General features: G+C 43.3%; 2 protein-coding genes across 6 annotated transcripts in view; one reads left to right on the top strand and one right to left on the bottom strand.

Annotated features, from left to right (window-relative positions):
* The first annotated feature begins 372 nt into the window (after positions 1-372).
* Positions 373-5269, top strand: LOC142776156 (uncharacterized). Of its 2 annotated transcripts, XM_075879313.1 has the most exons (5): positions 373-520; positions 3026-3211; positions 3668-3829; positions 4041-4860; positions 5145-5269. In XM_075879313.1, exons 1-4 carry the CDS (start codon positions 514-516, stop codon positions 4133-4135), a joined length of 450 nt encoding a protein of 149 aa, XP_075735428.1. In that variant the 5' UTR covers positions 373-513; the 3' UTR covers positions 4136-4860; positions 5145-5269. The 2 variants fall into 2 exon arrangements, 1 of the variants encoding a protein (XP_075735428.1); XR_012887354.1 differs by lacking the exon at positions 373-520 and adding an exon at positions 755-1136 and having other exon boundaries at positions 3026-4860.
* A 7000-nt stretch (positions 5270-12269) lies between these two features.
* Positions 12270-21704, bottom strand: part of LOC119162384 (uncharacterized) — an 82304-nt gene continuing 72869 nt past the window's right edge. For all 4 annotated transcript variants that reach the window (XM_075879309.1, XM_075879308.1, XM_075879311.1 and 1 more), the window contains 2 exons: positions 16700-16938; positions 12270-13972 (listed from right to left, as the gene is read on the bottom strand). In XM_075879309.1, coding sequence (XP_075735424.1) covers positions 13852-13972; positions 16700-16938 — 360 coding nt within the window. In that variant the 3' untranslated portion in view covers positions 12270-13851. The remainder of the gene's footprint in view (positions 13973-16699; positions 16939-21704) is intronic.

The following is a 21704-nucleotide window of genomic DNA, read 5'->3' as shown; positions in this document are numbered from 1 at the left end:
CACTGACTGTGGTCTGACCCGTTTCCCCAATGAACGCACGTGCGGCAGACCAAGTTTGGTGCGAGTATAAACGGTGTCGGCTCCAAAATGAATGCAGGCGTGAAAACTGTGAATAGCGAGCACGTTATTCTCGAGTGTCCAGTGTTGCAATGCCGCACGGTCCCATCGAGCAGACGACAACTGACCATGCTGACGACTGGGCTGGCCTAGGTTATCGTGAATAGAGCAGCATTGGAACTAGAACGCTGTGGGAAAACGAATGGGCGACTGAAGTTGTGGTGGTGCTAACAAAAAAAAAGCAGTACCTTAATGCGGTCACCATGCGCAGTCAAGGTGCTTTTAAATCTGGATGTCTACGACACTGTTTACCCATTTTAAAGTGACGCAACTATCATCATCATCATTATGGGCCTGCAGTAAGTCAAGTCGAGTCATTGGTCGAGTCAACATTCCAATACAACACTTCTCGCCATAGAGGAAGCTTCTCGCAGAAGCCCTCAAAGAATCGTAAGCATGCCAGGTGAGTGTCTTCTGTTAAATTTTCATATTGAAGTTGTAAGCCGCAAAGGTAAATAAATAAAAAAAGAGAGGACAGTTGATTTTCAGCCTCGCGCTGTATATCTTTACTGCTTATTCATGTATGTATGTACAAACCAACTGACTAGCCTAACAACGTGTTCTGGTGGTGGGTGTTCTTTGGTCTAGCCACCATTCTACTGTGCTCTGTGCTGTTCAAGATGGCTGAGAGCGCGGATCGCAAATTTCGGCGTGAAATTAATCGGCGCGTCAATGCTAGTTTTCAGCTTATTGACAGTGAGGCCGATGTCATAAATGACACGCGGTACGTTGACCGAGATTCCCGCAACGCCGAAAGAGAGAGCGACTTGCCCTCCGAGGCTTGTGCGGTCGACCTCGAAGACGGCCATCGTCGCCTTTGTGTTCATGACAGAGAACGGCCTTCGGCACACTCCTCGATCGTTCCAGAAACGGATGTGCCCCAAGGACACGTTTTGATTTCTGGCGACGCGTGCTACCCCAGCGGCTGCAGTGTTTCTGTGCCTCACGATCACACAGACTTCGAACGGCGTGCCTTCCATGACAGCAGCGCTGCGGCTTCGACTTCGGCGACCTCGCAGGTGAGGCAGAGGGATTCTTTCGAATTGGCACCGACTGGGAGTAACGAAGAGCAAGTTTGTGAACGCGGCAGTGTGGACAGCTTGCTGGCCTTTCGTGAGAGACTGCAAGCGTGGGCCTTACAATCTCGCGCATCGCACACTTCAGTTACATCGCTCTTGAGAGTACTACAGTCCCACGAATGCTTCAGCGCGCTCCCTTCAACTGCAAGGGCATTGTTACAGACGCCCAAGAAGTGCCTGGAAGTGTTGCAGCTGGCCGGCGGGAAATACCATCATTTCGGCCTCAGTGCAGGCCTACAGCGAGTGCTGCAAGATTGTGCAGAACTACCAAGAATTTTGAAGCTTAGCTTCAACATTGACGGTCTGCCGGTTTCAAAAAGTTCACGGGGCCAATTTTGGTGCATACTGGGACGCATAAGTAATTTGGAGGACAAAGCACCATTTATAGTGGGTGTTTTTTTCGGAAGCAGCAAGCCCAACAACGCGAATGATTTTTTGCGACCATTTGTTTGTGACATAAATGCTGCTATCACAACAGGGATTACCATTGGAGAAACTGCAATTCCTGTTAGCTTGTATGCCCTCATATGTGATGCACCAGCAAAGGCATTTGTATTATATGTCAGAAGCCACACAGGCTATTACAGCTGCACCAAATGTGACGTAAAAGGTGTCTACTGTGAGGGCAGGGTGTGCTTCCCAAACGTCAATGCTCGCAAGCGAACAGATGACAGCTTTCGCTTAAAAGTCCAGGAGGAGCATCACACAGGCGAAAGTATTCTTGAGGAACTTCCTTTTGACCTAGTGAAAGATATACCATTAGATTACATGCACCTTGTGTGCTTGGGTGTCATGAACAAGCTCTTGACACTGTGGGTACGTGGCCCAAAAGTGACCAGACTTGGAAGCAAAGTGCGTCTTGAGATGTCGGAAAAAAATTCTCAAATTGCACGGTGTGTTCCATGTGATTTTAGCCGAAAGCCGAGGAGCATTGCTGAACTTGATCGGTGGAAAGCGACTGAGTTTCGCTTTTTTCTTTTATATGGAGGACCCGTTGTTTTGTCATCACTGATTCCTGCACACATGTACAAGAACTTCTTAGCTTTACATGTGGGGATCTCTGTTCTTTCCACACCAGCTGCACCTGCAAGTGAGATAGAGTATGCCGGAAACATGCTCAAGTTTTTTATCCGGACATTCATAAGCATTTATGGCAAAGAGCATGTTTCACACAATGTGCATGGCCTGTGTCATTTGGCAGATGATGTTACACACCTTGGCCCCTTGGACTCATGGAGTGCCTTCCCATTTGAAAACCATATGTCCTCGTTAAAGAGAATGCTGAGAAAGCCAGACCTTCCCTTGGAGCAACTTTGCAACAGGCTTGCTGAGCAGGCACACCGTCCTCTGAGGCATAAGAAAACTGAAAGCCATGTCGTATTTGCTGCAGAGCATGCTGACGGGCCACTTGTTGCTCCATGCCGAGGCCCCGAGTTTAAAAAAGTAACATTGCCTGGCAATGTCATTCTTAGAGCTGAAAAGAGAAATGGGTGCTGTAGGCTAAGTGATGGGTCAATCGTCGTTATTGACAATTTTGCTCATCTCCCGTGCGGTGAGCCATGCATAATTGGAAGGAAGTTCCTCAAGTGTGAAGATTTTTATTCTCTGCCATGCCCTTCCTCCATACTGGGAATTTACTCAGTGTCTCAGCCTTCTAGTCTGCGGTATTGGCCTCTGAAGAACATCTCACAGAAATGCCTGAAAGTGTATTTGAAAAGGAAAAGCATTGTTTTCCCTCTTTTGCATGCTACAGTGCACATGTAATAAACTTTCACAACTGTGTCAGAATGTATACAGAATTTGAATTTGGCTTCTCTTTCTTTTGCAAGGTCAATACGTTGTCGTTCTCTTCCCAGAAGAGGATGATACATCTGGGATCATCCTCAAAAGTTGGCTGAAAGGCGACGGCTGCCTGTGGCCTCGACAAACTAAATATGTACATAGTTTGTTGAAGGCGAAAGCGACTCCAGGGGCTGACTGGATAGAAGTGCCTTGCACTGTTGTCCGAGAATTTGGTAAATTATTCCTTATTTATGCTGTTTTACTGCACGTTTTTCAGCGATTTGGTCAGCAATGAAGTAAAAGGTATGTAATAAACTGCAATTTCAGCATTGTAACTCTAATTGCCACTTTAGATCAAAGTAACTTCTTAAAAGTTTAGATGGGTTCGAGAATATCAGGAAAAGATATCAGAAGATGGCTTCGAAGAATATCAGAAGATAGCTTCGAGAATATCAGGAAAAAAAGAACAATTATGCGAAATCAAGTATCTCATATTTTGTGAATACTTGCATGTCAGCTGTCATTGCAGCAAAATTTAAATGATCCATTTTAATATCATGGGTGACTCTTAGTACCTGCTTGGTAATGACTTATGCAAAGGAATTGGAGTTCTACTTGTTATGTGTGACAGATCTGAGAAATGATCATGCTTATCATTTAATTAGTAGTTGTTGCCCTTCTTTCTGCAGATACATATGCCGAAGCACGGGCAAATCTGCCAAGGGTAGAAAATGGATCCAACTTGGACGGCGAGGCAGAACTTGGGAAAGGCAGAAGAAAAAAAAATAAGAGATCCTATGAGTCTGAAGATGATGAAGGGGCACCATCACCTCCAGCTTCAATGATAAGACGTATAACACCATTTTTGAACTTTACGTAAAGTGAACTGCTTGTACTTATGTTTTTTAATAGTATTGAATCTTTTTACATCCTGCAATGCCTATTTTACAATGATAGCCCCACGGAATTGCTCACACTGTTTTCTGTTATCTACCGCCAAAAGTAACACTGGGTTATCTGGCTTTAGGGCTGTGAAATGCTGATTCTGGCTTGCTTTCTTAGGGAGAAAACACAAGCGACCAAGAAATTTAGAGAATCGGCCACTGCCCACCCAGCCACGGTCATTGGAACATGAAGGTGATATGCTTCTGGGATAAAATCCTGTTTTTTTTTCTTGCTATTTTATTTATCTCTCCTCTTTACAACCCCTTTTTCTACACCCCTATGCAGGGTGGCAAACTGGTTAATAACTCCATGTTAACCTCTATTTACTTTTCATTTTCCTTTCCAAAATGTCATGTCAAATAGCATATGACATGCTTCTGACCTGCGATAACTGAGAATGTCAGCACGCATTTAAGTACTCGCTTCCAACCAAGAGTTTTTGCCAAAGGGGATATTGTACGTAAACCATGCACATCAGTTTTAGAGCAGCTCTTGAACACCCGTTCTTGCATTGAGTGGGGTCGCCATGGCCATCAGTGGCCTGATGGACATGAAAAAGTAACTGATAGACACAAAAAATTAAAACTGAGAAGAGAAATACCCAGGGTCGTATCGAATTTGGACACTTGCCCTTTGCTTGGTGTTGAGTATTCCACGACAGAGTGATGCTAGCGCTTGAAATTCATTTTTTATATCATTCTCACTGCACAGATTTGTAACTTTGATTATGTTGTAGACGGAGCTGATTTCATGCAAGGTTTGCAGGTTTTCAGGAGCCATGAAGAAACAATGGAAAATTTGTCTAATCTTCACATGACTATTCTACTGTCCCATTACCCGCTGAATGACATCGAGTGTGTGATTAAAGTGTGGCTTCGGCATGCTGGGGAAAAGCTCCAGAAGCAGCGCTTAAGAACTTCTCGCACTCACCATGAGGGTGAGTTTTATTATCTGTGCTGTTGAAGCTATCATAACATATGATACTTTTGCTGTTATAGTTTAAATAATTTTCTTGCCTTACTCGAATTTTGATGTGTATGCAAGCATGAACTATATAAATCATTTTCACCATTATATAATGGCTAGTTCGTACCTGCACATTATGGTAATATAATTTTCATTTTATGCTTTCAAATCTGGCATGCTGTTATTGTCTTAATATTCTTATTGATACTCTAAATTCACTTGTGCTTCAAGATATGCTGCTTTCTATTACTACAGAATGTCTTCAAAGTGTCGCGTTGTCAAGCCCATCGGATGAAGACCTCTGAAGGCACAGGGCAAGAAGTCTCATCTAGTGAAAACTGCCAAGTTTCATTCCTGAAAATAAACATGTTTTCTGTGCATTGCTGTTTTTATTGCTATACTTGAAGAAATTGTTACTGAAACCTCACAGGCAGTGCTTTAAAGAGTGTGCATGTTCAGGCACTTTTGATTGATCAGTTGTCATTTCAGCGCTCCAAAAGAAGAATTAGAGCAACTTTTCGTAAGGTCTGATGAGTGCCTAGGTCTTGTATGCTTCGTCCTCAAAAAGTACTAGACTCATCATAATGTGCTCTTTTCTGGATGCCCTGAGGACGATCTGAGGCCGGACAAACGGACTGGTTTAGGACCACTTGAGGTTCATTTGAGGGCTTCCTCAGGTCATACTTTCGTACGGTGTAGGTCATCCTCAGGACAACCTCAGGTTGTCGGAGCGTTGTCTGGGCGAAGGCCAAAGCTACTGCATTGCCGGCTGTTTTGTTAAGTGCGAACACGTATGGCCGTTCTCACCCGTTGCTACGTAAATGCTCCCGTGCTGTCACAGGCCATGCGTGTTATTCAGCAAGGCAGACAAGCTGTTTTGTAGTCGGCACTTCCTGTTGGGCATCATTTTTCCAGTGCTGATCACCTAGACCATTGCGGTGGCACGTTGAAGCGGCCTGCCGGATACCTCGTCAGGTAATGGTACACTGAGCGACATAAAAAAGTTTCCTCAGATTACATTGCAGTGCGGGTTTCTCTCATCAAAACTTTGATAAACCGTGGAATTAAATATTCCTGACACGTGCGCCGGAGAAACCAATGCAGCCCGCTGCATTTGAGCTTTTCGTGTCCATTTGCGTCTCACCGAGTAAGAGCAATAATTCGCAAAACACTTTATCACAATAAATATAGCCAATTCTGCGAGAGTCATCAAACATCCAATATTATAGGGCCTGCGGATAGGGCCACCACCACCAGCAGCAGCAAGTCAGGTTGACGGGAGACTGATGAGGGGGCGGAAATGTTAAAACAATACATGCGCAAAAAAAAAGAAAGGAGAAAGTAACAAAGACTGCACTGGGGCTTGAATTACCGACTTCACCAGTTCTTGATGTGCAGCTCTAACCAACTACGCCACAGCTGCCGATCGGTTTTGAATGGCAAACAAGCTGGTTTTGTATTGTCATGCTGTACCTAACTAACATTTTTGTTTACTTTTACGTTTGCACGTAACTTTAACGGCTTTTATCGTTACATCTAGACGTACCGCTAGACAGTCCCGACTATTCAATGAAAGCGCCTAACCAGAAAAGTACGTGACGTCACTTCTGTGTGGCGCAGCAGTTTCTGCCAAAAAAAGAAAAGCTCAGTCACGCGGCATTGAACCTACGACGGCGCGCTGGTCTGCGCGATTAACCGTAACTGCACGATTAACGCACTCAGCCACGATTGCTACCGTGCCGTTTGTGATAAGAAAGAGTTTATCAATATACTACGAGCATTAAAAGGACCGCATTGCAAAAAACGCTTAGAGAGCAATGTTATGCCAATATATATAGCGGCTCGTTGAGAATGACTTCAATCAAAAGCCGAGTGTCCGGACTACATACGGTGCACTGACCATTATTAGAACCTGCTTAGTTTGACTGCAGTGAACGTTTGTGTCTCGAAAAACAAGCCACTTTTTTCGGCGTTTCTATAGACTCCCGTAGTACGATCTTTAACTGCTCTGGGCCCAGATGGCATTCCAATTATGCTGATAAAGACATTGGGTCTGAAGTCTAAACAGACTTTGAGAGAGGCAGTGAGCAGAACAATAATCAATGGTGAAGTCCCTGATAGATGGAAACTTGGCAGGATGAGCATGATCTATAAAGAAAAGGGGGACAAAGATGACATAAACAACTACCGTCCTATAACAGTGACATCAGCAGTCTACAGACTGGCGATGCAGATTATAAAGGAAAGCCTGCAGGCGTGGATAGAAGATGAGGGGGTGCTGGGGGAACTGCAGAATGGGTTTCGGAAACACGGGCGGTTGGAAGACAATCTGTTCTCACTGACACAGTGCATCGAAATAGCAGAAAAGGAAATCAGGCCCCTGTGGCTAGCATTTTTAGATATCAAGGGAGCGTACGATAGCGTGGTTCAAGAGGGCTTGTGGGGAATACTAGACACACTGGGTGTGGAAGATGGAGTCACTAATCTTTTAAAGGAAATCTATTAAAGTAACAAGGTAGTTATAAAGTGGGAAAAACAGGTATCCAAGACCACAGAGGTGAAACGGTGACTTAGGCAGGGGTGTCCACTGTCACCCTTGTTATTCATGATGTACCTACAAGGATGAGAGGCCAAGTTAGAGGGAAGTGGACTTGGCTTCAACCTCTCTTTAGTCAAACAAGGAAAACTCGTTGATCAGGCACCACCAGCATTAATGTACGCAGACGATATAGTGCTAATGGCCGACAACGAAGATTTGCAGACATTATTGATGGACATCTGTGGTAATGAGGGAGGTAGGTTAGATTCTAGAAAATTGTTAGAATCTAGAAAATTGTGGTTAGTTTCTGGAAAATTGCAAGGACACGCACAACCGGTGGCACAGGGAAGAGCAATACGGCACCACTGGCTCAGCTAGCTCCTTGCAAGCCCCGAACACAATGCACCAAGGCGCGGTCGCTGGCCCAGGAATGTAGAAAGCGTGTGCTTGGCACAAGTCCAGATGCGAGGCTCATTATTTGGTGCACCACCCAAAGGAGGAGGTGGCAGCACAGGCTGCAAAGGTCCCTCTGGGTAGTCAGGTGCAAGGGTTTTTAGGTGCGCGGGCTCAGCAGACTCAACGCACCACCATTGTAATGTTAAGCCACCCAGGAATGTCGCTCCCGGCATAACAACCTCCTCCTTCTCTCTCTCTCTTAAAGACGATAGTCTTCCTTCGGGACCTACGACGGAAAAATTTTGGTCTACCTGTCTGTCTGTATATTTGTCGGTTTGTCCGCTCTTAACGATACCTCAAACGGCATCAAACGGCCAACCCGATCCGCAGCGCCCACGAATATTGCTCAAGGTTTAGAGTTCATAGGTGTGCGATTGTCAAATAAAAAGCAATCATTGCGCATATCTGAGGCGCCATAACAACACGTTGATGTTTTGTATGTCTGCTTTTACACTAGGAGGGGCACACACAAGTAACTCTAAGGACTGTAGCGTTTATCGCGTTGCGCTGACAGTGAAACGCGATGCCCAAAAAGGTGTTTCCAACGCTTTCCTACGATGACACGGTGGGGGCACCTGCCCCTCGCTTTTCGTTCTACACCTTACCACCTCTGAGACTGGCGCGCATCTTTCTCAACGGGCGCGCACGCCTTCGTTTTCGGAGATAGCTGCCAGATGGCGCTCGTGTCTAACGTGCCTCGTGTCTAACCAGCCAGATGGCGCTCGTGTCTAACGTGCCTTTCTTTAAACAAGGAAAACTCGTTGAACAGCTACTACCAGCATTGATGTATGCAGATGATATAGTGCTAATAGCCGACAGCAAGGAAGATTTGCAGAGATTGATGGACATCTGCTGTAATGAGGGAGGTAGGTTAGATTTCAGATACAGTAAGGAAAAGTCGGCAGTCATAATTTTTAATGATAATGAAGGTAGTGAGCTTAGGATGCAGGAGGTCACGCTAGAGATAATAGATAAATACAAATATCTGGGCATATGGATAAGCAATGGGACCAAGTACCTAAGGGAACACGAAATATATGCAACGACTAAAGGAAACAGGAATGCAACAGTGATGAAAAATGGGGCACTGTGGATTTATAATAGGTATGATGTTGCGACAGGAATGTGGAAAGGAGTCATGGTTCCTGGTCTGACGTTTGGCAAAGCAGTCTTGTGCATGAGATCAGAAGTTCAAGCAAGATTAGAAATTAAGCAACGTTGAATATCTAGGCTTGCTTTAGGAGCTCACGAAAATACACCAAATCAGGGAGTACAAGGTAATAAGGGATGGACATCATGTGAGGGCAAGGAAGCTAGCAGCAAGATAAAATTTGAGAAGCCATTGATAGAAATGGGGGAAGAACGTTGGGCTAGGAAGGTATCCAGATACTTGTAGATGAAGAATGTCGATACAAAATGGAGGAAGCGAACCAGAAATTTGACTGGTAAATACTTAGAATAAAGCAGGGGTCCAAACCAAAAATAATTATCGGTTAAGAAGAAGGTGAAGGAAGCTGAGACCGATATGTGGAGAATTGGCATGATTAAGAAACCCGCACTAGAGATCTACCGAACTTTTAAGCAGGAAATTGCCAAAGAAAGGATCTATGATAATACTCAGAGTAGTTCTCTACTGTTTGAGGCCAGGACAGGAGTATTGCGAACTAAAAAATATCGGGCCAAATACGAAGGGGTAGACACCGTATGCAGTGCATGTGGAGAAGAAGAAGAAACTGCCGAACACTTGATAATGTTCTGTAAAGGGCTTCACCCTATAGTTCATGATGATGGCCCAGTCTTTCAAAGCACTGGGGTTTAGGGACAGGGCGGGCAAAATAGACTTTGGGCGGGTAGAATTAACTGGAATGAGGTTATCCAACTGGTGGCTAAAATCAAGGCACGAGTGAAAATTGAACTTTTCACTGCAAAGTACGAACCCTCAACCTCACTATTTAAAGGGGAAAAAAATACATTTAGTTTTTGGTTCATTAGGTGTTACAGCTTGGTGGCGCTAGTTACCGCCCAATCTAAAGGGTACAGCTATATACATCCATCCGTCTTTTCACCTTTTCATAAACTCCTCCCTGGGCGCCACCATAGCCTTCCTTGGGCTGTGCAAATTGGCTCCTCCCCTCGAAAATGCACTGACAACGCTGCGCCCATAGCCTTTGGCCTCCCGCGCACAGCCCATCATGACGGTGTTTTTTTTTTCTTCCTGAGAAAAGGTGTATAGAGTTACTGTATATGCTACCAGTAGCATATACGGTAACTCTGTGTGGAAAAAAGCTGGATATGTGGCTTCTAGCATATCAGTTTGTCGTTTCTTCAAGTCCTGGGGAATTCGAGATCTTTTGTTCTATAGTCACCCCATATATCGTACCTTGCCAAGCACTTCACTCGGTAAGTCCATTTAGTTCTTACTTTATCCGTTAGGGCTCCTCCATGTTAACTTACAGTTCCCTCGTTTTTGGTAGAAGGTATTTGGGATTCGTAAATTACTGTATTCTGCAAATTCTAGACTGATTCCTCCCCTCTGGCATTTTTAGTACCGATGCCAAATTCTCCGACTGCCTGTTCTTCAGCCTGCTTCTTCCCTATCTTGGCAGTGAAGACACCCATCAGTACAATATACTCTGCTTTCACCTTACTCATTCATTACTCATTCCACGTCCTCATAGAAGCTTTCAACTAGTGGGGCTTCATGGCTGGATGCAGGCGGGTAAGCCTGTACCACCTTCATCTTTTATCTCTTATCGGGTTTAATTACGATCCCTACCCCCATTTTATTAATTCTATAGTATTCATCTATGTTACCAGCTATATTTCTGTGGATAAGGAGCCCCACGCCAAGCTCTCTTGTCAGTCAAGCCAAAAAAGGACATGCCCATTCTGTAGCACTGTGTAGGCCTAATTTGTCCTCTCCATTGAGCCATATTACATCCAATTTAATTCCTTCTAGCTCATCGAATAGTACAGCTAGACTTGCCCCACTAGATAAGGTTCTAGCATTAAACATTGCCAAGTTCAGGTTCCAATGGCGGCCTGTCCGGACCCAAAGATTCTTAGCACCCTCTGTTGCATTGCAGATCTGACCGCCGCCCTGGTGAGCTGCTGGAGACAGGGCCATGTGTTGACATATGCATGTGGGAGGTAGTGGCCAGAACTGCACCAGGGTGGCGGTAGTCACCAGTGAGGCCGCGCCCCAGGCCTCTTGATGCAATTCCATCGGTTGTGAACTACGTGGCACCAGCATTCGAACCACGGACATTTCGCACGCGAGGCTGATACTATAAACCACTACGCCATCGCTGCGTACATATGAATGTACACAGCGATAACACGCGAGCGGGCTTGTCACGTGGTATTTTTTGTATGTTGCAGGTATTTGTACATAACAGAAAAACACTAAACACTATACAGATGTAAAGTTTAAAATTATATAATCGGATGTTTTACAAACCAATCTACAACTTTCTTATTAGAATTTTTACCAAGTTTTGTTTCTTCTAAGTTAGTTGATAAAATGTGCCTAATTAAATTATTATTGAGAACACAAAAATAGTCCTGACTACAGGCAACGGTCAGCAACATGCATTTGGTCGCGCCGCGATTTCGTGTGTCGGCATATTACAAGAAATGTGTTACGAGACCAGTCCATCCATCTCCGTCGCCACTATCGCGTGAAAAAAAACTAAGTAAATAAAAACACAAAGGACACAATGGGATTCAAACACGGGTCTCCTGCATTGGCGTCAGCTCAGTATTCTACCACTGAGCCACGCTGGTGCTTGAAAGTACTGCAAACTGGCCTTAGGCAGGCTTGATATCGGAAAAGTAATTGCGTTATTATGACTAACAAAGCATTTTCAAACTGCAAAGGAACAACCCGGCGTTACACAATGCGAATTGCATAATGAGCAGAGTGGGTCATTGAATGCTCCAACCCCCACCCCATACAAAAGCTTCAGGCATAATTAATCTTCATCAGCTACAGCATACAAAATTGCACAAAATTCCTTCCAAGTACATAGCAGGTACCACACTTCTCCAAAGAATGACAAAGCATGGCATAGTGAATGCTTTCCTACGACACAAAAATTGAACCCTACGTGAGCTTTGTTATTAGAGATAATGGTAGAGAAGAAAAAGCAGGGAGTTTATTAGAAACCTGTAAGAAATAAGGAGTAGCCCGTGTCTAATCATGCACAATCTCCTTACATCACGTCAATAAAATTATGATTTATGGCGAAGTGGGTACCTGCAAGCGTGCTTGTAGCAGCTACCCAAGTAATTCCTTCAGAGGGACAGGGAGGCTTGAAACGTGCTTGCTCTTGAGGGGAGGGCAAAGGGGGGCAGGCAGAAATTTTCGGGGGGCAAAAGCAGAATTTGTTTTCCAAAAAAGAACATTTCACACTTTATTTATTTTATAAACACTTGGAACAAATACAGTGAATATAAGTGAGTTTAGAAGTTAAATGAGAAATTCATCCTATAACTATGCCACCCTTGCCACATCTTATAATTCTTGCTTAACAGGGTTCCAATGCCGACAATGAAGATTTGCTGCATACACTTCACAAGCGCAGGATGATTTATCTCACTCCAACAAAGCTTAGCGGCGTGTTTGTTCTCAGATTTGATCTTTGTAGTTGACTGACAGAAAATGAGGATGTTCACAATGCATGGAATGAGATATGTGATGCCCTAGAGACCCATAGGAGGGTAAGTGTTGGTAGTTCTGACCCTCTTGACGGCATAACATAACATCACATGTTCTTCTGTTAGCAGAATGTTAAACCACGAAGATGTAGTGCTCAGCATACCTCAGGGATATGTCAAAAGGATGCCTCTTCAGGGTGAAGCTTAGCAAAACAGAGGGTAAGTAGCATGTTTCAACAGCTCATTCAACAGGGCAATATTACACACATGCTTATATGACATCTACAGTACAAAATGCGACACAGTACTTCACATATAAAACAAAGTGACAAACAAAAACATGTCAGAGCAAGGTGGTTTAAGGCTTCCAAAAACAACAAAATTGCATTAAGGCACCACGAGGTGTATCACAGATAACTGAGGTATATATTTACTGCAAAGGCTATGTCAAACGCAAGCAGATGACAAATATAGTGAATACGTTTTTAAGGTTATTCAACTCTCAACTGGTACCCGTAAATGATGTTATTTGGTTGTGTGCAGTTTGCATGTGTTATTCACCGAAATATATGTCTTTATTACAGAGTCAAGACAACAAGTGCTAACAGACTGCTTGAAAAATACAACCAAATTAAAGAATGGTTATTTCGCAACTAGCATGCCACCACTTGTTGCTACTGCAAAAGATGAATGGTTTTGAAAAGTATAGGGTGCATCTTTATGAAACTTATGACTCAAATGAAGCCTATTGAAAATGCCAAAATGTTTCTTTGCCACAGTAAACCCATTTTCACGGTTGTACAAAGAAATACAAAACATGAATGAAAGAAGCTCGAATAACTTGCAATAAATAAATACAATAAAAATAAAAAGTAAGTTCTCAAAACTATTTATAAAATGTAATGGCACCATTATCCTTGGCCTGGATTTCAGTTTATTGAATTTGCACATTCAATATAAAACCCTGAACAATGTTGGCAGGACTCCACACAACAATTTGAACAAAGGTAAAGCTAACACACACAGCAAGACTGACATAAAAAAAGTGAACTTCGACGTCCCTAATGGTATTAAAGAGTTTTTTTTTTTTTTTTTTTTTTTTTAAGGCAGCCAGAAGAAACTTTGTTGTTGTGCATATGCTAATTCTGCATAAAAAAAAACGGAGGACAGAAGACAAAGAGGCGATCGGCCTTGAACACAACACAAAGCAAAAGTATGCATATGAACTTGGATAAACGACCCACTTCTGTCACGTTTTAAACTTGAGGGGTGGGGCGGTGCACTACAACAATTACTGGTGCCCAACTTTCACATTCCCAGTGAAACCTTCTTCAGCACTGCAAAGGCCTTCTGAACAAGCACAGCTGTGATGTTAATAGGGACTGGGCCATTCGTGTTCCACAGCGTGACCTCCGTGATATCTTCAAAGCTGAAAAATATTTTAACAAAAGTAAATCGGGAAATGAAGTAGTTCCTTGTATTAAAATAATAAAATGGCAGATACAAATACTTCATACACTAATGACACTTATTGCCTGATCTCGACAATCTAAACACAAGATACATTTGTCCTTCCTTGTGATGCTTTATAAAGATTCAGCAGTGCTCCTAATAACAACAGGAATGACAACACTAAACCTAAACTAGCTGTACCATGAATTCAAAAAGAAAAGGCGGTTTCACCAAAATGGTAAAGCACCGATAGCAATGAATAGCAAATTTTGGTATTAGATGATTACAGATGAACACCATTATGAAAAACATGCTACGGACAACAATTCTTGTCTTTTATATCAGCTGTCTCTCATAAGCAGGGTACCCTATATGCATTTTCTTTTCAACCTGTATTTCACTCTAGGCACAGTGGTGTCTATTATACCCTTTGTCTCTCATACCAGTGTCTCTTATAAAAGAGCTCAACTGTACACATAATATAAGGTTCTTTTTCTTGATAAAATAAACTCAAAATTTATTGCTAACTAATAAAGCATGTTTCAAATAAGCACACAGCATGTAGGACATATGCTGCAGAGTGCATGGGCCTGCCTGTGGACCATGTGTACCTACCTGGTCTGTCAAGTCGCATTGCTTGTACAAAAAATTGCACATAGCCATACTATGTGATGGTGGTTTATCATGTCTTTTCTTCTGCGTGTTTATTATCCAGTAAGATCTCGATACGATTCTGCACACTATGCTTTCCTTGTTATTCTGGGGTGAATTTCTTTGAAAATGCATTTTTCATGCCTTTCATACAATCACATTCTTGCCCGAAATTGGCCAATACGACCATGGAAGTAGATCCTGGCTGATATATAAAAAAATCCTACGTTTATTTTTTGGTATAATTGCTCAAACTGTGTTCTAACATGCATTTAGCGGCTAGCTTTACGGATTTAAGACACGAAACTGGAGAGAGTTTTGGCAACCGGTGTTCAACAGCAAGCAGTGCACTTGAACATTTGAATGCATTTCATTGTTTTGTCACAAATTCCGAGCTGAGTGAGACACCTGCAACTTCTTTTGTTATGCTTCTGAAGAATTTGCTTCTAAACATTGAAAATAGGAAAGTACAGAGAAAATGGACCAGCTACATTAATGTTGCTTAGTAAAAGTGAGTTGCCCATGGAGAATGCATATATTCCTCTTTTTCTTTCAACCATTTTGGTAAGTATAAATATGACATGATAATACTACAATTCATTATCAGATTCCTTTGAATAACACATTGACGAGATTCCCTTGTAGCTTGTCTCTAACTTCACACTGCTTGTAAAAAAAAACTGCACTCAGCCATGCTGTGTAACGGTGGTTTACCATATCTTTCCTTCTGTGTGTTTGTTATAGTAGCTTGTCACCAACTTAATATAGAGACAAAAGCCAAACACTTGCAGAAATCAGGTGAAACAGTGTTCAAAGAAGTTGCTCGTTCAAAGCAGATGCTCGTTCAAAGAAGTTATACGCATAGTTTACACTTGGTAATTTTTCCTTTCAGGTAAACAAAATGACTCTGGACAATTGCTTGTTGACTGTGCTTAGAAACTTTGAAGAGAGCTACAAAGGCTGCCTAAGGAAAAAAAGGCATCAGAACCTGTGACAATGCGCTTGTCAGAATGAACACGTAGCCACCAAACTACCCTAACTTACAAAGAGAAGCAAACCAAGTTAAATTAATGCTCCTCGCTAGAACGAGGAAATAGACCTTAGTTGAGTGAATCCATACCAACTGCCAGTTTTCTATCCTAAGCGAATTAAGTGTATAATTTTTTAAAGTTTCGAGCATCAGCACAAGAGGAAAAATTTATTTTTGTAACCTCTTAGAGAGGAATTGTGATCTGCACAACCTATGCATTCTGTTACTAGCACAGTCTATTTGCTTAATGAAAGGACAGAACACTTTCCATCATTAAGCACTCAACAGGTTGTACCTGTACACAACCATTATGTCAGTAAACAAGACTGTGTCCCTATAAGTACTTTTTGTTTTTCAGCTTACAAAATTGATTGATATGTAGGGTTTAACGTCCCAAAACCACCATATGATTATGAGAGACGCCGTAGTGGAGGGCTCCGGAAATTTTGACCACCTGGGGTTCTTTAACGTGCACCCATATCTGAGCACACAGGCCTACAACATTTCCACCTCAATCAGAAATGCAGCCGCCGCAGCCGGGATTCGATCCCACGACCTGCGGGTCAGCAGCCGAGTACTATAACCACTAGACCACCGCGGCGGGGAATTTTTTCCACTTACACAAATAGGAATGCCAGCAAGCTTGAAAAAAAAGAACAAAAAACACATTCACCCCGTAAGATGGCATCTGCTGTGTTGCAGCAACCCATTACTATGTGTTGCAGCAACCTGTGTTGCAGCAACCTGTGTTGCAGATGTGTTGCAGCAACCCATTACTATTTCAGCTCTCTGTCTACATCTCAGTACAAATAACATTGTAAAGTTGAGGGTCTTGCATCACAGAAAGGCGAGTTTCTATTGATCAGCACTTTTGATATCAGCCTCAACTGCATGTATGAAAATAATGGGCATTAAGCAATCCATATGGAGGTTGCAAGCATCACGAGCACAAGACAAGATGCAAAATAAAATAAGCACGAAGTGGTTTGATAACTGTCAGCAGAAGATGTAGACATGTCCTACCCAGTGCGTCGGTGACTTTTTTTCTCGGCAACGAGGGGAAGGTTGAAGCCAGTCAGATCGGCAAAAAGTGCGATCGCAGCCTCGTCCCAGTTGTTGACCTTGTTTGGGCACACATTTGCCAGAGACATGCGGAGGGCACAAGCTGGAAGGCTTGCAAGCTCAGGAGGCAATGGCCGCAGGGAGGCGCTATCCACAGTGCATCGGTTGCCATAGTCTAGATACAGGACCCTGAAACACTTCTGCATGAAGTGAAACTTTTGTGAGTGTAAGTCGTGCACATGATGCCTTTGAATGACACAAAAAATGACTAATGTTGACCTATCAGCCCATGTTACACAGGAAAATGCGAGTTTACATGCAGTTAAAGTTGAACTTCTTGCAGCCCATAATGCTAGCAACAATTATGCCACTTACTTAGTGCTTTCAATGTATGATCCAAGAACATGCAACTCATTTTTCCAGAATCCTTATTTCAGAAAATTTTAAACAGTACCCATATTAAATGTGACCCATTACAACAGACCCCCACACAAGATCACTTTTTAAATAAAGGATTTTATTTGTTTTAAGAAGCGACATGACATTAATTTATACGCCATGAACTATGGCACAAGTGTCTTGTTGAGAAAATTTCAAATGTTACAAGCATTCAAGGTTGTGGTTTTCAGCAGGAACGGTGGTCCAGCCAGTTTAGGATTTATAGCTATTTTTGGAGCAGGAAAGTCACTTTTGGAGCAGATTTGAAACACAATAAACTGTTTTGAAGCCCGTTTAGTGCAGACAAAACAGAATTTAGGATCCCTTGGAGAAAACATGCCTCAAACTTTGGCGAATATTGTTATTAGTGTTCATAATGCTGCTGCAGTGCAAGTAAGAAGACAAGGCCGATATCCAGAGTGCAGCCATTAGGCATGTTCTTAGCACAAACGAGTGTCAAATTCTGGCTTCACTGCAAATCACAAGATGTGTGTTGAAGTGAAGCATAAGTTATGATGATAATATGTGGGGTTTAACGTCCCTAAACCACCACACAATTATGAGAAATGCCGTAGTAAAGGGCTCCGGAAATTTCAACCACCTGGGGTTCTTTATCGTGCACCCAAATCTGAGCACACGAGCCTACAGCATTTTCGCCTCCATCGAAAATGCAGCTGGTGCCGTCGTGATTCGATCCCACAACCTGCGGGTCAGCAACCGAGTATCTTAGCCTCTAGACCACTGTGGCGGGGCAAGTGAAGTGTTAGCGACCAGATAAGCATGACGTATTTGGTTTCTAAGAATGACAAGTGTCATAAGGTCAATGAGAACTTTGAAAATGTCTGCATAGATAGCCCAATCAATAATTACCACAACACAGTGTGAATGATGCTCCACCGTACTTAATAATTGTTCGAGGCGCGAGCACAGAGTGAAATTTTCTTTTCACCTTAAGCACTTCCGGTTTAGCACTTCTTACTGCTTTCCCAAATATTCAGCAAAAGTCTTCTAAAAAATAATACTGGTACAAAATGAAGTGGTTTGAAAGGGTGCAGTCAGTGATAATAGAAGCATAAAGAGGAGTGGTGCTCCACTTCATGAAGACATGCTCACTGGTAGAAACATTAGCTTCAGCGACATGTTGTGTTCACGAGTTTCTAACTATTTAACCAGTGGCATCAAGGTGCAACTGGTGGCTATTAGTCCTCTCACTGCTTGCACTGTCCAAGTAAACCAAGATCTAATTTTTCTTACGCACAAAACGTAACTGTTGCTGCAATAGAGGGGGTAATAGTTCGTGTCTTTTCAATTACACCTAAAAAGAGGAATGACTGTGGCAGACTAGTTACTCCCCTAAAAGTGCTACCTCGACACACCTCTTCCTTAATTACTTCTTAGAATGTAGGATGCATGAGAGGACTTGTTCTTTATATGTGGCCGACTGCTCGGCTGTTTCTGTGTGCGCTGGCGTGCTGTCAAGACAACACTCGCTTGGATACGCCCGAGCAGCAGTTGCACAAGTGCCAGGCGCACTCTACATGGGCATTTAGCTTATGTTTGCGATTTGCCACGATATCTTGAAGTGGCGCCCTCTCAGACGTGACGTAAGAGTGGGGACTGTTTTCTCAACCGCACGGCAACAGCCGATGCTCCTGTACGCGGATCATCTGCTCAGGCGGGAACTTTGTAGGATAAACAGCATTGTGCAGCTCAACTAATGCCCGAAACGAATGTTTTCGAGTGCAATTCTGATTTTGTTTTAGTTGCGGCCCATTCGACAGGGCCAAAAAACTTTCTGGGTGGCTGACAAGCACGCCGACGTCACCGACCGCACCGCTAGAAAGAAAGCAAAACTATGTGCGAGTGTTCTCGCTCATCATCTGCAGGTTCCGCCATACGATACTAATTAGCTCAGGTGTTTCGATATTTAAATAAGCAGGCCTTTCAAAGTGATATGTGGGGTTTGACGTCCCAAAACCACCATATGATTATGAGAGACGCTGTAGTGGAGGGCTCAGGATATTTCGACCACCTGGGGTTCTTTAACGTGCACCCAAATCTGAACACACGAACCCACATTTCCGCCTCTATCGGAAATGCAGCCGCCGAAGCCTGGATTCAATCCTGCGACCTGCGGGTCAGCAGCCGAGTACCTTAGCCACTAGACCACCGCGGCGGGGCAAGCATGCCTTTCTCCCTCATCTACAAGAATGAACAAAAAGCTTGGAAATCATTGCAGTGTCTCATCGGGGGTGAGGCGGTGCACGATAGAGGCCACATTAATTGCGCCGTGGAGATCGTCAATAAACATTGCATCACAGTCGTGGCTCTGGTCCTGCAAACAATGGACTCGAGAACCTGCCACACAAAATGTCTGTCGTGATTGAGTTCGTGATGAATAATGATGATTCAGTTTCTCTAGACACAATGTGTTGCAAGCAAATGTAATTTTTCACAGCGGCGAGAGCTGTGCAATGGAGAGGTACTGCTCTGTGCCTCAGAGTGCTTCGTCTGCCCGTGAAAAAAACGTTGGCTTTCACAACTATCCTAAGGAGAAAGGGCAGGCGCACCTTTCTCAGTATACTTTTTCTGCAGAACATTGCTAATGATAGTGAAAATGAGAGAACGTGTGATAATTGCCGATTAATTTTACCACTCTGGCATTTTCAAAAACATGAGATAATTACAGTAGAGCACCTGTTTAAATGACTGCTAGGGGCAGGTGCTGACGTAAAAATGGGAAGGGGACAAATGCCACCTTGTTGCACTCACTGGCCGACGCAAATGACTGGTTTGTCGCAGTGATGTTGGTTTAGCGAGATTGATATAGTTCATATTAATACTCCACAGGGCAGTTGCGTGGGTATCGGAATATATCGAATAGATATTGTTGATTATATATATCGTGCACAAGGCCACAGAGGTTAATGTGGCATAGGAAAGCTGGGTCTAGTCTCTGTTCACACATATGGCATAAGAAAAAGCTTAGAGAGCACTGCTTTTTAAAAAGTGTCTGTAATGCCTTAGGTGAAAACCTTGAGAGAATGTGCACTAAACAGCAGCAGCAGGTTTTGTTTATGAATTCATAATAAGCAGTCTGCTAGGCGTGCGCTTTTCTTCATGGAAAAACTACCGTATATATGTAAAAACAAATAAAGCTGTAATCTCAGATATCCTGGGCAGCTCAGTTGCGCTCACGTGGCACACTTACTAGCGAGGTGATTCGGAAGCTGCATGTCTGCTCCCTGTCTAGAGGCGCTCAAGGCAGGTTTGGGCACGACGCTGCATCTGGTGTAAGTCCCCTATGCATAAGCCTGCATGCAATAAATTGCTAAAGTACTGGTGAGGCACTAGAACATTGTTACAAGCTTAAAGATGAATGGTTTATCTGGCAGGTACAGAAGCCACTGTCAGCGAAGTGCTTGCTGCACACTGTCAATGAAGGCGTGAGGCGCTTTCCCATTCTGAGCTTGACTATCCACTTCTTCAGCTTTGGGTCCTTAGGATAGCTGTGAGAGCCAAGGCCCTTTTCTAGGCAAACGAAATACACTGAGGCACAAAGTAATACTTCACCATTGCACAGCACTTGCCGCAAAACAAGCGGCAGCAGTTCTAACAAACAAAGCACTGTGCTTCTAAAATTAACGTCATAAGCAAAGACCTAAGGTTGTTCAAACAGTATTGGTATCCGCTATACACAAGATAAGCAAGTGAATTGCTTCGTTGCTAATGTTTACCACGATGGTTGTTTCTACACGGGGCCGAGCTTATGTATCAGACAAAAGCGGGGGAATCCCTGTTCTGACATCATACAGACATGGTTCCCAATTCTGCTATCAGTCACACACCAGGCGAACAGGCAAACTGAAAAACATTGTGCAGTGCGATTAAGAGGCACCTACTTTTCTGTAAAATTTCAAACAAGCTTTTGCACCGTTGAATCTTCATTTGTGTGCAGACACAATTTACAGTGCACAGCGCAGATAGGTTGACACTTGGCCACAGTAGCTACATTACAGGGTGAAGAGCCACTTGTGAACGCAAAAGCTTCATTTTCTACATAGTATTTCGAATTGTCTACATGTTATTGCAATAAAAAAGATATTAGCTGCATGCTTAACTTTCAACAACGGAGGCACCCATGGTGGCACAGAGACTTTGGTTAAGCTAAATATAATGACAAAAAGCAAAAAGTGCACCGCTAGTATAAAGCTCTAGCTGAGTTTGTTGCCAGACCAAGGATTATGGGAGACACCATAGTGGTGGGCAAGCTGTGCTCGACTGCGCAGCAAAACGCAGCGATATGGAATGGTAGAAAATGTGCATTTGGACAACCAGTGCCGTAAAACTATATATGCACACTACTGAGGGCCAAGATCTCAATGCAATTTGACCTCGGATAAATAACATCTGGACATAAAGAATAATTTCTTACATTGAACAGTTGTATCATGGTCACAATGCTATAATCATCATCATCAGCCTGACTACGCCCACTGCAGGACAAAGTCTTTTCCCACGTTAGTTT

This window comes from Rhipicephalus microplus, chromosome X, assembly GCF_043290135.1.
Source record: "Rhipicephalus microplus isolate Deutch F79 chromosome X, USDA_Rmic, whole genome shotgun sequence".
NCBI lineage: Eukaryota > Metazoa > Arthropoda > Arachnida > Ixodida > Ixodidae > Rhipicephalus > Rhipicephalus microplus.
The sequence above is the reverse complement of the archived record's forward strand: the minus strand, read 5'-3'. Positions and strand labels throughout refer to the sequence as shown.

Coding starts and splice junctions, on each gene's coding strand:
- LOC142776156 (XM_075879313.1), top strand. Junction 3,212..3,667: donor CACTGTTGTCCGAGAATTTG/GTAAATTATTCC, acceptor TTCTTTCTGCAG/ATACATATGCCGAAGCACGG. Junction 3,830..4,040: donor TCCAGCTTCAATGATAAGAC/GTATAACACCAT, acceptor TTGCTTTCTTAG/GGAGAAAACACAAGCGACCA.